The sequence below is a fragment of the Vicugna pacos genome, chromosome 17, assembly GCF_048564905.1.
Source record: "Vicugna pacos chromosome 17, VicPac4, whole genome shotgun sequence".
NCBI lineage: Eukaryota > Metazoa > Chordata > Mammalia > Artiodactyla > Camelidae > Vicugna > Vicugna pacos.
In genome coordinates, this window is record NC_133003.1 from 24276554 (window position 1) to 24291236 (window position 14683).

Here is a 14683-nt window from a genome sequence, read left to right on the forward strand (position 1 = left end):
TAGAGATGGTTGCCAGAGACTGGATTAGTAAGAAATGACTGCTAATGGTTTCTTTTGAGGAGTGATGAAAATATTCTGGAATTAGATAGTAGTGTTGGTCACACAACTTTGTGAATAGACTAAAAACCACTGAACTGGTACTCTAAAAGGGTGAATTTTATAGTATGTGAATTATATCTCAAAAAAAGTACTTCAAAAAGCTGTTTTGGAAGAAACTTCAATAGTTTAAAAACTCATTACTAATTAAAAAGCCAACAATATAATTAATGAAGGAGCCAAAGATATGAAGACATTGTACTGAAGAGGATATAGGGATGGCAAGTAAACACCCCTTCAACATCACTAGCCATTAGGGAGAAACAAAGTAAGACCAGGATAAGCTGTCATTACACATCTATCAGCATGACTTAAATAAAATAGTGACAATACCAGAGGGCTGTGAGAGTGTGAAGAAATTGTATCTCATACATTGCTGGTAAGATTGTAAAATGGAACAGCCACTCTGGAAAGTAGTTCGGCAGTTTCTTTACTAAACATATGATCCAGTAATTGTGTTCCTGGGCATTTATCCCAGAAAAATGAAATCTTACATATAGGATTTTTCATAGAACCTTTATTTATAAAAGCCAAAAACTGGAAGCAACCAAAATGTACTGCAGTAGATGAGTGGTTAACCAAAACACAGTATATCCACAGAATACTGCCATGCACTAAAAGGGAACAGACTACTGATACAGGCAAGAATTTGGATGGATCTCGGGCCATTATTTTAAGTGAAAAAAAAGTCCACCTCAAAAAGTCACATACTGTGTGGTTCTATTTATGTAACATTCTGGAAATGACAAAATTATAGAGATGAAGAACATTTTAACGGTTACCTGGGTTTGGGGAACACTGGGGAAGAGGAGTAAGTTTAACTATGAAGGAGCAGTACAAAGGAGCTCTGTGTGGTGATGGAACAGTTCTGTGTCTTGACTGAGGTGGTGGGTACAGGAATCTACACATGTAATAACACGACAGAGAACTACACACACTATACTTAAGTCAACTTCCTGGCTTTTATATTGTACTATACTTAGGTAAGATGTAACTTATGGTAGAAACTCGGTGAAGGGTACATAAGGACTGTCAGTATCTTTGCAAGCTCTAATGGATCAATAATTATTTCAAAATAAATTAACATTTGTAATTTTTTTTAAACAAAGCCTGTTCATAAAAGTTATTTACTTTTTCAGCAAACATTTTGAGAACCTAGTGCCAGGTTCTCTACCAGGTTCAAAGAAAGACAACTCTTGTTTTCAAAGAGTTCCCTGTTTAGTGGCAGAAAAGACAAGCCAGACAACATAACACAGGTAAGTAATGTAATTCTGCATCTGAATGGATTTTGCTCAGCAAAGCCTATACCTGCATCAATCTGCTGCTCCCCGTTCATTTCCACAGCACATGGGCTATCTCCTCCCCACACAAAGGACAGGCCTTATGGTTCCGATACAATCTGAAGATTACTTGCAGGTCTCAAGCATCTGTTCAATGGGCATCCAAGGGTCCAAATGAAAGCGCTGAAAAATCAAAAAAAAAAACACATAAAACAGGCTGCAGCCCAATGTTTATATATTGGGTTATATAGTGGGTTAAGAGGGTAGATGAAACAAAAACATACTGGCAGAATAGATGGAATTAAGAGAAAAAAATTTGACACCTTTTCTAATTTTAAACACTCAGTGTGTGGTGGGGGGCAGGTGTGGAGAGAGGGAGAGAGAGAGAGACCAAGAGAGACAGAGGCAGAAAGAAAGGGCTATCAAGATCTTGATAAGTTATCCAAAAATCACAACAAATAAAGATATATGAACCACTACCCTTTCAACTTAGATTCTAATACTGACTACCACAATTCCTATCCACAAAAACTCCAATTTCTAATGAATTCTGGTTGGGGGAGAAGTTAGTTTTCAATGATCTGTCTTACCCAGTGAAAAAGATTCAGGATACAGCATACTACTTTATCTAGTTTTCCATTCCATTTACCAAGAATATTATGCAGAACCAAAAAGTATCAACTACATTTGTCTAAAATTACACTTATAAAGAGAGCCCAAACCCTTCATAATAAGCTCTGAAACCAATTATTCTTTTTTTAAACAGCTTTATTGGGATATAATTCATGTGTCAAAATTTCCCATCTTAAGTGTACAATTCAGTAATTTTTAGTAAATTAAGAGAGTTGTATAACCACCACTATAATCCCATTTTAGAAGATTCCCATCACCCTGGGAAGAAACTTCATTCCTACTTCCCCATTCCATCCCTAGCCTCAGGCAACCACTAATCTGCTTTCCTTCTCTAAAGATTTTGCCTCTTCTGGATATTTCATATAAATGGAATCATACAATATGTGGTCTTTTGCATCTGATTTCTTTCACTTAGCATGTTTTGAAGTTTATCCATGCTCCAGCATGGATGAATCTATTTATTTTTGCTTTACATACATGTGAAACAATCTAAGGCCTATACATATGCCTCCTAGATGAGAATGAGTAAATGAAAGGGGGGAAGGAACTGCTGCAGGAAGGGTGACATGAACTAACTGCAAGGGGGACAGTGCAGAAAACTGTCAAGGTGGGACAGGAACTCAACAGCCACAGCTGCAAGGGTGATACCTACAGGAGCAAACACCACTGAACATCTCAAAAAGATTCTAAGCGTGTATTAGACCTCTAGTAAGAGTCTCATAAAAATCTTTTAAATAGTAAGAAAATTAGTTTAAATTTTAATATACCCTTTGAAAAGGTATAAGCTACCTAAAGTACAACAGAGTGAGCTGGGTAACAGGAAAATCCAGGTTCTAGTTCCAGCTCTACTGCTAACTAACTGCAATCTTATATAAACCCTATTATGTCCATTTTTAAAATCCGTAAAATGAGTGTAAGATCATTTTCAGCTTTTAAAATTACATTTCATAATGAGCATAGGGAATATTTTAATAACTTAAATTATGGATATCCCATCTGAGGTAACTGCCAGTTATTCCAAATCTTTTCATGTAACACAAGCACTGAAACTCACATTTGCACAGATAGTAACAATTGAATAGAAACTTGGTAATGAGATTTAAAGCCTCTAAGTATGCTCTCTTCTCTCAGTTTACTTTTCTACAAGCCCAAGACATTCAAACTGACCATTCCATCTACTAACTCACTCACCCCTCCTTGTTTACCAAATAAATACCATTACCATCCACTATTCTAGAAGATAAAAGTAAAGCAATCAAGAGAGACATGGTTCCCGCACTCATGATGCTTATTTTTTTTAACTTCTCAAATATTTTACTTAAAATGCATACTGTGTATTTAGGCCACTTCCCACTAGCGTGGGAAACCTTTGTTGAAAAGATATTTACAAATATACTATGAATATATAGTTCCTACACAAAACTATACACTTTACCAAAATTTGAATTCCTGATATGCAGCACACTCACGATCGTCAAGACAAACATGGAGGAAAGTGATGGGTAACAGTGATCCATGAATAACATAAATTAACCTGAACAAAATTTATGTCATGCATCATCAAAGAAAGATACACCTGATCTTGTATCAGTTTCAAACATTCTTGGCTCAGTAATATTCAAGAAAATATACACATTTAATTGTTTCAGGTTGATTCCTAATGCTCAAACTATTTATACCAAAATTTACAGAAAATAAGATAATCTCTGCATCAACACCTCAAAATAAATGACTTGCCTAACATCCACTTCTCAACTGCATTAACTCCTATAAAAGTGCAACTTTGTATCTTCAGTTATCACTAAGAGCAACCTAAATCAAATTGGCTTAAAAATAAATTTAGTCTTTCACAAAAGAAGCAGTGCAGAGACAGCTAGCTGGCTCAGTGGCTCAACAGCATCACCCAGGTCCCAGACTCTTCCCATCTTTCTGCTCTGCCACACGCAAATCATAATTCACTGTTGAAAGACAGAGCCAGGAATCACATCTAGATAAAGAAATGTTCAGGAAGATTCCACTTCACCCTGCAGGACTCCTTGAATCTCTGAAGAAAACTTTTCCAGTAGTAACCCATTAGTTATTCCTTTATCTCTCTAGAATTGAGTCCTCCAATGACCACTCCAAACCAATTGCTGGCGATGAGAAAGGGATTATCGTTAGTGGCTGAACCTAATCAGGATTTGTCCCCTCTTCTGTGAAAAGGAATGATACCCAAACTTGGCCAGCCAACAGAAAACGACTAGCATGGTCACTATACAATGCCAGCTACAAACCCCTACGAACGTGCTCTTAATCCATTCAGGAAGGAGGGAAGCACAGTGTTTAAAAACACCATCGTATCTGGGTTTCTATTTCCGTGTATAAGTGTTTTAATTCTTGCTTGTTTCAAGTGTAATTCCATTTCCATTTGCTTTTAAGGCAAATAAATTGAGTTAAAATTTAAAAAAAAAACCGTATCAAATGAAAATGCAGTTAATTCCAAGGTTACATAGTTTGTGTGCTCACCACACTTACACTTATGTAGGCATCAAAATAAAAAACAGTAGATTAAAAAATTAGATTAAAATGGGACTATTTACAGGGAAGGGTGTAGCTCAGTGGTAGAGTGCCTGCTTAGCATGCATGAGGACCTGAGTTCAAGCCCCAGTACCTCTTCCAGACATACATAAATAAATAAACCTCATTACTTCCCCCTCATAAAACAAACAAAAAAAATTTTAAAAGGGAAATAAGAGTCAAATTATGAGGCATTATTTTAAAAGGGTTACTTTGGACTAGCAATGAGAAATTTTTAAATAAAATAGCCATTGAAATTGTTAGAGAAATATTCTCCTTCCCAATCAAAATCCTAACAGAGGATTTCATTCACTTAGATGAGCTAATTTTAAAACAAAGAGAAAAATGTACAATCCAGCTCCATTTTTGTAAAAGATGACAGATGATGAAGCTAGTTTCTTCTATCAAAATATTAAAATGGTGTGGTATTAGTGCAAGAAAAGACAAACACATTAATAAAATAGAATGAAGTTAATAGATCCATATATATGAGAGTATAGTTTGTGATAAAATGGCATCCCATATCATACGTGGAAGGATGAACACATAAATAATGTTAAAGAATTGGCTATCCATTCTGGGAAGAAAAAAATTAGATCCTTACTTCATGCTGCAAAATAAATAAATTCCAGATGAATTAAAAGAGCAAAACATGAAAAACAGGACTCCAAATAAATTAAAAGAAAACATAAGAGAATATGGTTATAACTTTTGTATAGTAGAGACTTTCTTAAAAAAGCTATAAATGGATGCATTTGACTACTTAAATATTTAGAACTCTAGAAAAAGACACCATTAACAACTTTCAAAGCCAAGTTATAGACTAGAAGAAAACATTTCCATCATAGATAATATACAAATAGCCATAATCACAGAAAGCACTTATAAATCAATAAAGAAAAAGACCAAATCTAGTAGGAGAAAGTCAGATATGAACAAAAATTTTACAGAAGAAATGCAAATAACTTACAAACATATGAAAATGTTTAACATCAACAGCCAAAATTAAGTTATTGGCAAAAAAATCAGTAACATCCAATATGGGTAAAGATATGGAGATATGAATGTTGTCATCACCAGTTGAAGACCACAAATAGACACAGACCTTTCAGAGAGAAATTTTAACTTGCATTGTCTACAACCAGAACAGGAACAGGAGAAATGCTGAGAAGAGGAGAAGAGACACTGGATGTGGGGTATGAGAGAAAGCAGCATCTGGGCTGACTCTTTAAGTTTTTGATCTAAGCAATAGAAAGGATGTAATCGTTACTTAGGGGAAAAGGGAGATCTGAAGGAGAGGTAGTCTGAGGAAGAAAAATCAGGGTTCTCAGTGCGAAACGGCAATATGATTGCTTTCTTCATTATTAAAGGATTGCTCTTTCTGTTTTCAGGGAAGTTTTTTTTCAATCAACAAAAGTATAATTATTACTATGTACAGTGTTTCCAATTTATAAGCTATTTTCATATGCTATCCTTCATCTGACCAAAATAACAACTCTTTATGACACCTAGAAGAGGTTCAATCCTTACTTCACACCTTGGGAACTTTCTTAGCAGCTTCAGTCCCACTCTTACACTTCACCTGTCTTACTAGGTTCACTAATCCTCCATGAACGCATTTCCTCATACCAGTTTAGTAATTTACGCTCTCTTATTGTCTTATTTTAAAACCCCAATTTCAACACCCACAAATCTTCCATTAAAAGTACTTAAATGTCTATTTTTCTAAACCTTTTTAAATATGCATCTTTCAAAAATTTCAGACATAAATAATTTTTAAAACTGAATCAATCATACTATGAGGTTGGAAATTTCATGTCAACCAATTTATAAATCCCTGGTTCACAGCTGTTAAGTAAGGCCACTTCACAGTCCTGTTTCCTCAGCAACTGAGGAAATGCTAAACCAAGGTTTTGAAATTATTTTTCACTGTATCAAAATATGGCAGAGGCATTTATTTATCCTTATATTATCCTGTAAGCTGGAGAAATAGCAGGTCTTCTAGAGTTCAAATATTATCACGTTTTTCATTGATTTACAGGCTTTACTTACAGGAGCCAGTAACATAAGCACATGTTGAAACAGTCAATATGTCTTTATTCTGATTAAATAAAGAGGTAACTGATTCACCAACACAAACACTGTCAAATTTACCAATTTCATTAATTTTATAAAAGGATTACAGGAACAGACAATACGTTTGGTTATGAAAAGCCTTGAAACTATAATTTCATGGTTGCTATTTCTCAGCCTTCTCATGTCAAATGACAGACCAGAAACTTCATTCTAACTCAACAAATGTTTGTTAACCATTTATTCAAAAAAAAAAAAAAAAGGAAAGAAGTAATGTCTGAATACCTACTATGTGTGTGCCTGGCACTTTTTTGTGTTCTACGGTAAATAAAACTGCCCAACGATACATGGTAAGCATAATATAAGTGTTAACCGTTTTTAAATTATATTTTATTTAACCCTAACCACCTACTTACCCCACAGATGATAACCCCATTCTACAGATGAGGAAACTGAGGTTCAGAGAAATTAAATATAGCTAGAAAAACACCAGGGGCAGTGTTTAAACCCTAGTCTTGATTCCTGAGTCTGAACTCCTTTAGTTTTCCTGGTTTTTCTTGGGGCTGAGGATGACTGTAAGGATGACTGTGAGGTGTCTGTCTCCTGTACCACAATGTGATGGCCATAAATAACTTACACTCTTTCTTGGTTCTTTGGTTACTCATTTATTTAACTTCAAGGTTCTACACTGTTGTATTAGAATTTTGAGTAACCAGGAGTCTGGATGGTATCTTGATAGGTGCTGCCATTAATGAACTTCTTCCAAAACATTATTCTAGTAGGCTCTTACCTAGGTTAAGTCGTATGAAAGAATAAAAGTCTAATTAAAACAAAAACTCTAAATTAATGAACACATGTAAAAAGAAATATCATGTTCTTAATCTTTAAATCAATGATAAACTTATTTAAATGAATGATAAACTGAGACTTCTGCTTAAAGTGTTAAGATTAAAGTTTTTTCTCAAACAGGTTTAAATTCCCACTTTACACCTTTATACACTTAGAAACTACTTTTTTCACAGCAATGCACAAAGTTATGCCCAGTCCAGATTCGACTCTCTCCGATTCTGTAATGGTCACTACTTATACAGCCTAATATGCTTTTCCTTCTTCCTCGCCACCAAACCCACATTTGTTCAGGGTGGAAAAGTCCCCTGTTCCACATAATACATCACGCTTAGGCAGTCTCATTCCTCTCTGTCAGACAACTATTTTGTTCTGAGCCTTCCTCATGGCTATGTGACCCAGTCCTGGCTAAAAAAAAAAAAAAAAAAAGAGAAAGTTTACTAGGAAGCTTCTGGGAAATATATTTTCATTCCTAATTAAGAGAAGCAAGATAATTTCAAAAGCTGTAGTCTTTAATATCTCCCAGTGTTCACCTTGCCACAGCTCTGGTCAGCAAACATATCCCATTACAATGATTACAGACTATGTATTCTACTTTTTAGGGTCCCTGCAATGCTATATATAAACATACACTAGAAAGTAAACTCCATAAGAATATGCATTGTTCCATTCAACTAACACTTACTGAATGTCTAGTATGTACCAGGTTCTGTGCTGGGCATCAGAGCAGAGTATGAATGAATCAGACAAAAATCTCTGCTCCTAAGACATAGTTGGTACTCAATCAATACTTACATTAATTATGAACTGCAATGAATAACATTAATGAATTACAAAATCAAATGATTAATCACTGAACTAAAACTCTGATAGAATAAATTATTTTTAAACTGTAAAAGAATAAATTTAACTTAAACTAATATTCAGATAATTTCATATATTATACCTCTACAGCAAGCAGTTTTTGTTATATAGCTAATAAATTATATATTTTGATCCCAAAGAATATTTAAGTAAAAAGACCTGGCAGGCAATCATAATTTTAAGCAAACTGGAGAATTTCCAATTTCTCAAGAAAAAGATATATGTGTGTAAACTGAAAGAGAAAGTGTTCCTTCAGTATAAATTTTGCTATACCTCTAAGGAATAAGTTTAAAGAGTACACTAAACACAGAGAAGTACTCAATGAAGATTTAAGTCAAAATTCAAAATCTGATTTCTGGCCCCCCAAAAGCAAAAAATTAACAAAAACTACTGTGAGAGATAAAAAGGGAAAATGGAGCTGGGAACAAAATAATGAATATTTTAAATTATTTATGGATTCTGATATCCTTATTCCCCTATTCTCCCTCCAATTACCAGGATCAAGAAGAATGGGTCATATAACTATAATCTAGGCATCTGGTAAAGGTGGCCTAAAACTCCCAGACACTTGATCAAATTTACATTGAGACCCAGCTTAAATTCCACAGGCTACCCACTCACTAGCTCAGTTTCCTCACCTGTTAAAATAGAGAATATACATACGGCAAAGGGCTGTTGTGAAGATTAAATGATAATTTACATTTCCAACAGGTACCTAATAAATCCCATCCATCAGAGTATTAGAAATATGTTTACACCCTCATGTTTCCATACAACCACATCTTCCCAGTTAAGGAAGTTAGGGGTTGTAAATTTTAGAGGCTAATGAACCTACACTACAACTTTCAAAAGTACAGTAAGTTTAACAAAATATTTTAAGAGGTTAATTTAGGCCTCTAAAAGAAAGAAAATCAAGATGTATGAAAGATCAATGCCATATCAAAAGTAATTGGGCAGTCCTGGTGAGGAAGCATGTGGCCTCAGGAGCCAGACTGCTACGGCTTGAGTCCCAGGTACACAGCTGCTTGCTGTGTGGCCTTGGGCAAGTTACAGAAGCAATTTATGCCTCAGGATCCTCATCTGTAAAATGCAGTTGTTAACAAGAGTACCCAGCCCGTAAAGCTACTTTGGTTATTCAATCAATTAATGCATGTAAAGTTTATAGCACAGTAAGCCCCCAAAGAACATTAGTTATTACTGCTTTAACAAGCCTCTTACTAGAATGAAGATACGTTTTGTTTCTAAGATAACTCCCAGTCCATAAGTAGTTGAAATACCCTCTTCATTTTTCTTATCAAATATCGTAACTCCTCCTAGCAAAGTTATATGTAGTATATATTTTAAAAATTATATTCCTTTATTAATTCTTTGATGGAATGGAATGACACTTAATTCAGAGAACAGTCAAAAGGCTAAAAAAGAATTAGTGATCAACAGGCAACACCAAAAACCTTAGAATCAGCAGGTAAGCACACAAACAAAACCTTTGTCCCAAGAGAGTAACAGGCTTTGACCTTACCCCAGAGGCCTCAAGAAGAGAACCAAGAGCAAGCTGTAATGACTGATGTCTGCAGACTTTTTGGAGGCTGTCTTCTGTCCAATCGGTCAACAAACTTCAACTTTCAATTTTTGCCCTCAAAGCTTTGGACAGAGGGCGTGATTAAAAGGCAGGGTGCTTTGGGAGTTTTGTTGCTTTGCTTGTTATATTAAGCTCACAGGTATTTTTAAAAGCTTTATGTCAGATTTGCAGTGTCCTGGACTATAATCATATGTGCTGTGCAATTAATTCACTGGAATTTTTAAAAAGAATTTAAGGCCCTAAAAAAAGATTATCAGTTGTAAATGCCAAGGAACTCTGGATAGGCTACAACTCCTCAAAATCACTATATGCACCTACATAGCATGATCAGAAAAAAAAACAGTCTCTCAAGAATGCCTCCCAACTCCAGGGCAGTGCTGCTGCCCCCTGGGGCATCCCCAGGAAACAGCGTGATGGCGACAGTCTACTGCAAAGCACTGGGCGGTTATGTCGCGGTCTATAAACCAAAGAAGCATGCTGCACATTTAATAAGAATGATACAAGGAACAAGTATAAGTTATTTAGAAAAAGCATAAATTATTTAGAAAACAAAATAACTTTTCAGTAGCTTTTAAAATAAGTGCTTCCAGAAAGGAGCAAATCTCTGGTTACTATGGGAGATATGCTGCAAACACGTGAAATCTATAAAATAATTCAGTGCAAAATATTAATTAGACATAAGAAAAACAGCCGAAATTATGCTAATTAATTAGGAATCCAACAATTAAACTCATTTGCAAGATGTAAAACCAACACCCTAACTGGCAGAACAGTCTACTTACCTGTTGTTCGGGAGTTCAGCAGGAGGCCTGGCAGCCTTTTGTTTGGTCAGTACTAGAAATCAGTTGCACCTTGTTATTTGCTTTTGTAGACTTCATTACCCACAAATATTAATCTATGCAGTGAACATCCTCTAAAAACTAGAAGTGCCTGTGTTAAATATACAGAAATTCTTGGTTAAGTATCTAAATATTTTAAACATAAATAATGACTCCTCTCCTTTTCTGTTCTTTCCCTAAAAATGTTATTTTTCCTACCATTCAACTATTGGTTGCCAGTTTTCTAAGATTAGCACTTACAAATTCCACTTTCTAGTGTGTAGTACAAAATTATCTACATAATATTAAATCCTTAAAAACACTGATTATGCTACACTAATTTCCATATTTTAAAAGAAAAAATAGTTTTTATAAAATATAAAACTTCTTTCAGTTTGAAACAGAAACAAGTACCTGAAGTCATCAAAACAAACTGACAAGAAATCAAAACTTTGCTATTTGCAAATTAACAAAAGGTAGGTTTGAGGCAAATAATTGGTTATTAGTATCTCTTTTTGAGGGAAAAAATTTCCAGCACCATCTCCGAAAACTGTTCTTACTTACATTCCAAAGGCCAGTTGTTTTTCAGAATGGGGGGTGGGTAGGTGGTAGACAAGGTTATTATTTTAACTGTATTTAAACTGTTCAGAAAATAAATGAGCTAGTTAGTCAAAACGCAGCCACTTAACTCCAGAAAAACATCATCACAAAGATAACAACTCAAAGAACCTACCCTATGTATCATTAACATGTTTTCCTCAGTATTTTCTTACAGGATATGAGCTTACAAATACAGTATTATTCTCTATTAAAGTATAAAAGAGAACTCAATTCAGTTGTTTCTCACATTGGATTCCTCCAAAACAACAATCTGAAGATTATCCCAGGCTTAGCGATATCAAGTTGGAATTTCATGTCCACTAGTCAGATGACAGACAGGACACTCAATCAGTCCTTGCTGACTTGGAAACCAAAATCTAATGCTTGAAGAGGCTTACTGTTATATCTAACTACCAAAAAGTCATTAGCTTACTTCAAATTCCTCTTAAAGCGATCTTTTAAGGGGGAAAAGAAATCAGTAAGTCATTCAAATACCAGAGTACTACTCTGGCCTGAATCTTTAACTAAATGTCAAACAAATTCAGATTGGCAGTTAGACTTCAAAGAGTCACTTTCATGAAAAAGTCTTGTCAAGAAAAGGAAGGAGGGAAAGTTTTCCCTATTTTAACAAATACTATGATGGTGGGTATGAAATTCCTACTTGGTATGTCTATGATGAGAACTAAACATCATGGAATTCTGGCCTTGAGAATTTAGACATCAGCACACCTTGCAAAACAAGTGAATAAAACTAATAAATAAAAATTATTACTATGGGGTTGCCCAGTCAACCTTGCAATTTTGGAGGGATATTGATGGAGTGGGGTAAAATAAGAAAAGAATAAAATAGTTTTCCCACTCTACTCAAATGATGAAGTTCAACATACAAATCTTTTTCCCTTTATCCCTTGGTTTTCTCCCCAAATAATTAAATACCTTATGCTCACATGACTACCTCATTTTCAAACATCTCCTTAGTGCCATCAAGAACTATACCCAGCACTACACTTTTATAATACATTAAGTCAACATCCTGGGTGATCTTTTTAAAATTTTTCTTTGTTTCACTAAATGAGATGGGTGAATCCAAAAATTAGAAAAAACTTTAATAGGTCACATCTAGTCCAACAGTCCTCATCGTTTTGTAGCTATACACCATTCTCATGCCCCAACATTTCCACAAATAACTCACCATTAACCTATGGTCCTTCTCTAGCAAGTTCTTCCCCACCCATCTCTGAGGAGGAAGTTGTCCATTCTGTGTTCCAATACCATCAATGATACAGTATAGAAAATCCCCATGAATATCCATTCCCGTGACAATCCATTCTACTTCTGAGCAGCTCCACAACACAGTCTGTCCTGGAACTGCCCCCAAGTCCCAATGGTTTGTACTCATAGGTGTGTCCACTCAGAATGAGTTTGTGCCTTTGTTCACGAGAGCCCTTCACATAGCTGTCTTGGGAGGCTGACTTCTGTCCAATCATTCATTAAACACAAAACACTTCAAACTTACTGTGACATAAGATTAGTATTTAAAACAGATACACTGATAGCCAAAAAAATCCTATTTGGGAAGAATTCTGAAAACAGAGTTAATAACTAAGATACAATGAAAAAAATAGTAAAAGTTCAACAGGATTTATGTCAACTTTGTTACTTTTCTTATTTATACTCAGGATCAAGGAAAGAACAGAAAATCTTTTCATAACCATAAAGCGGCATAAGAGACAGCAGCAGCATCAAAAATCAAGGTTATAAAGAAAGCAAGCAATTACTATATACTCATTACAAAATGCTATCCTGGAAAAAGATAAGGTCAAGATTGCAATTTGCTCTTATAAAGCAATAATTTAGTATACACACAATCTTTACCTACAAAGAAGCCAAGGAGGACAGTTTTATACAGAGCTTCCAACAGAAGAGTTTGTTCATAAGCCATTAATGCAGACAGAAAACAAAAAGAACCCTCAACTTGCTAATCAGTTGAAACTCTTTGTCTGCCAAGTCAACTGGGAAATGGTACATTACGAAAAATACCTACCCCAAATGACTTGTTAATAAGTCACTGCATTTGTAACCAGAGAGATCATACACAACTATACCACTGAAGCAAAACAGATGATAAGGAGTTCTTTTAATAAAAGTAATCCAGCTAACAAATGAAGGAATGGCAGAATCTCTAATACAATCATTTAATGGATCTAAGTGTTGACCATCAATAAACAGCTCACATCAATCGGAAAACAAAAGATAACCTGAAAGGTTATATGCCTCCTGATGGAAAAACACACCACCAACTATGAAACAGTCTTAACAACAACAACAAAAAAGTAATCAAACCTGAATTGGGTTGAGCTTCTGGATCCAACAGAGAAGTCAAAGGAACATGGTAAACAGAATCATGGTGACCCTGACCTTTACCTCACACCATGCATAAAAACTTAAAACAAACCATAAAGCTAAATGTAGGAGCTAAAATTATAAAACATCTAGGAAAAACAGGAGAAAATATTTTTGATCTAGTTGGCAAAAATTTTTTAGATGTGACTCCCCAAAAAGCACAAACAATAAAAGAAAAATCAATAAATTGGGACTGAATCAAAGTTTACAATTTCTTGTTGTTCAAAGATTCCATTAAGAAAAAGAAAAGCCACAAACTGGGAAAAATATTTGCAAAATGTACATCTAATAAAGGATTTGTATATAAAAACTTAAAATCCAATAAACAATCCAATTTTTTAAAATAGGCGAAAGATGTGACGAGATTCTTCAACAAAGATACATGAATGGCAAGTAAGCACATGAAAAGATACTCAATCTCTGTAGTCATTAAGGAAATGTAAATTAAAACCTCAATGAAATATCATTACATACCAAAGAAGATGGTTAAAGTGAAAGACTAACAATACAACAAGTGAAGAAGGATGTGGAGAACCTGCAGATCTCACACAGTACTGGTCTGAATATAAAAGAATGTAAAATGGTACAACCAGCTTGAAAACAGCGTGGTGGTTTCTATAAAACGTTAGATCCAGCAATTCCACTCCTGAATATCCACAAAAGAGAAATGAAAACATACTCATACAAAGACTTTACACAAGCATGCACTGCTATAAGCTGGAAAGAACCCAGAAGTCCATCAGTTAGTGAATAGATAAACAAAATATGGTATATCTATAAAGTGGAATATGTCTCAGCAAAATAAAAAGGAACTACTGATACAAGCGATAGTAAGGATGACTCTCAGAAACATCTCACTGAATGAATATGCCAGACACAAAAGACTACATACTGAATGACCCTATTTACATGAAATGTATAGAAAAGGAGAAACT

The 14683-nt window shown here is 34.8% G+C and overlaps 1 protein-coding gene across 20 annotated transcripts in view; it reads right to left on the bottom strand.

Moving 5' to 3' along the window:
* Positions 1–14683, bottom strand: part of SFMBT1 (Scm like with four mbt domains 1) — a 100227-nt gene that overhangs the window by 48064 nt on the left and 37480 nt on the right. For 11 of the 20 annotated variants that reach the window (XM_072941489.1, XM_072941479.1, XM_072941477.1 and 8 more), the window contains 3 exons: positions 10710–10857; positions 7276–7428; positions 1405–1559 (listed from right to left, as the gene is read on the bottom strand). In XM_072941489.1, coding sequence (XP_072797590.1) covers positions 1405–1432 — 28 coding nt within the window. In that variant the 5' untranslated portion in view covers positions 1433–1559; positions 7276–7428; positions 10710–10857. Of the gene's footprint in view, positions 1–1404; positions 1560–7275; positions 7429–7768; positions 7845–9862; positions 9878–10709; positions 10858–14683 lie in introns of those variants that run through there. The other 9 variants (XM_072941488.1, XM_072941484.1, XM_072941485.1 and 6 more) reach the window with 4 other exon arrangements.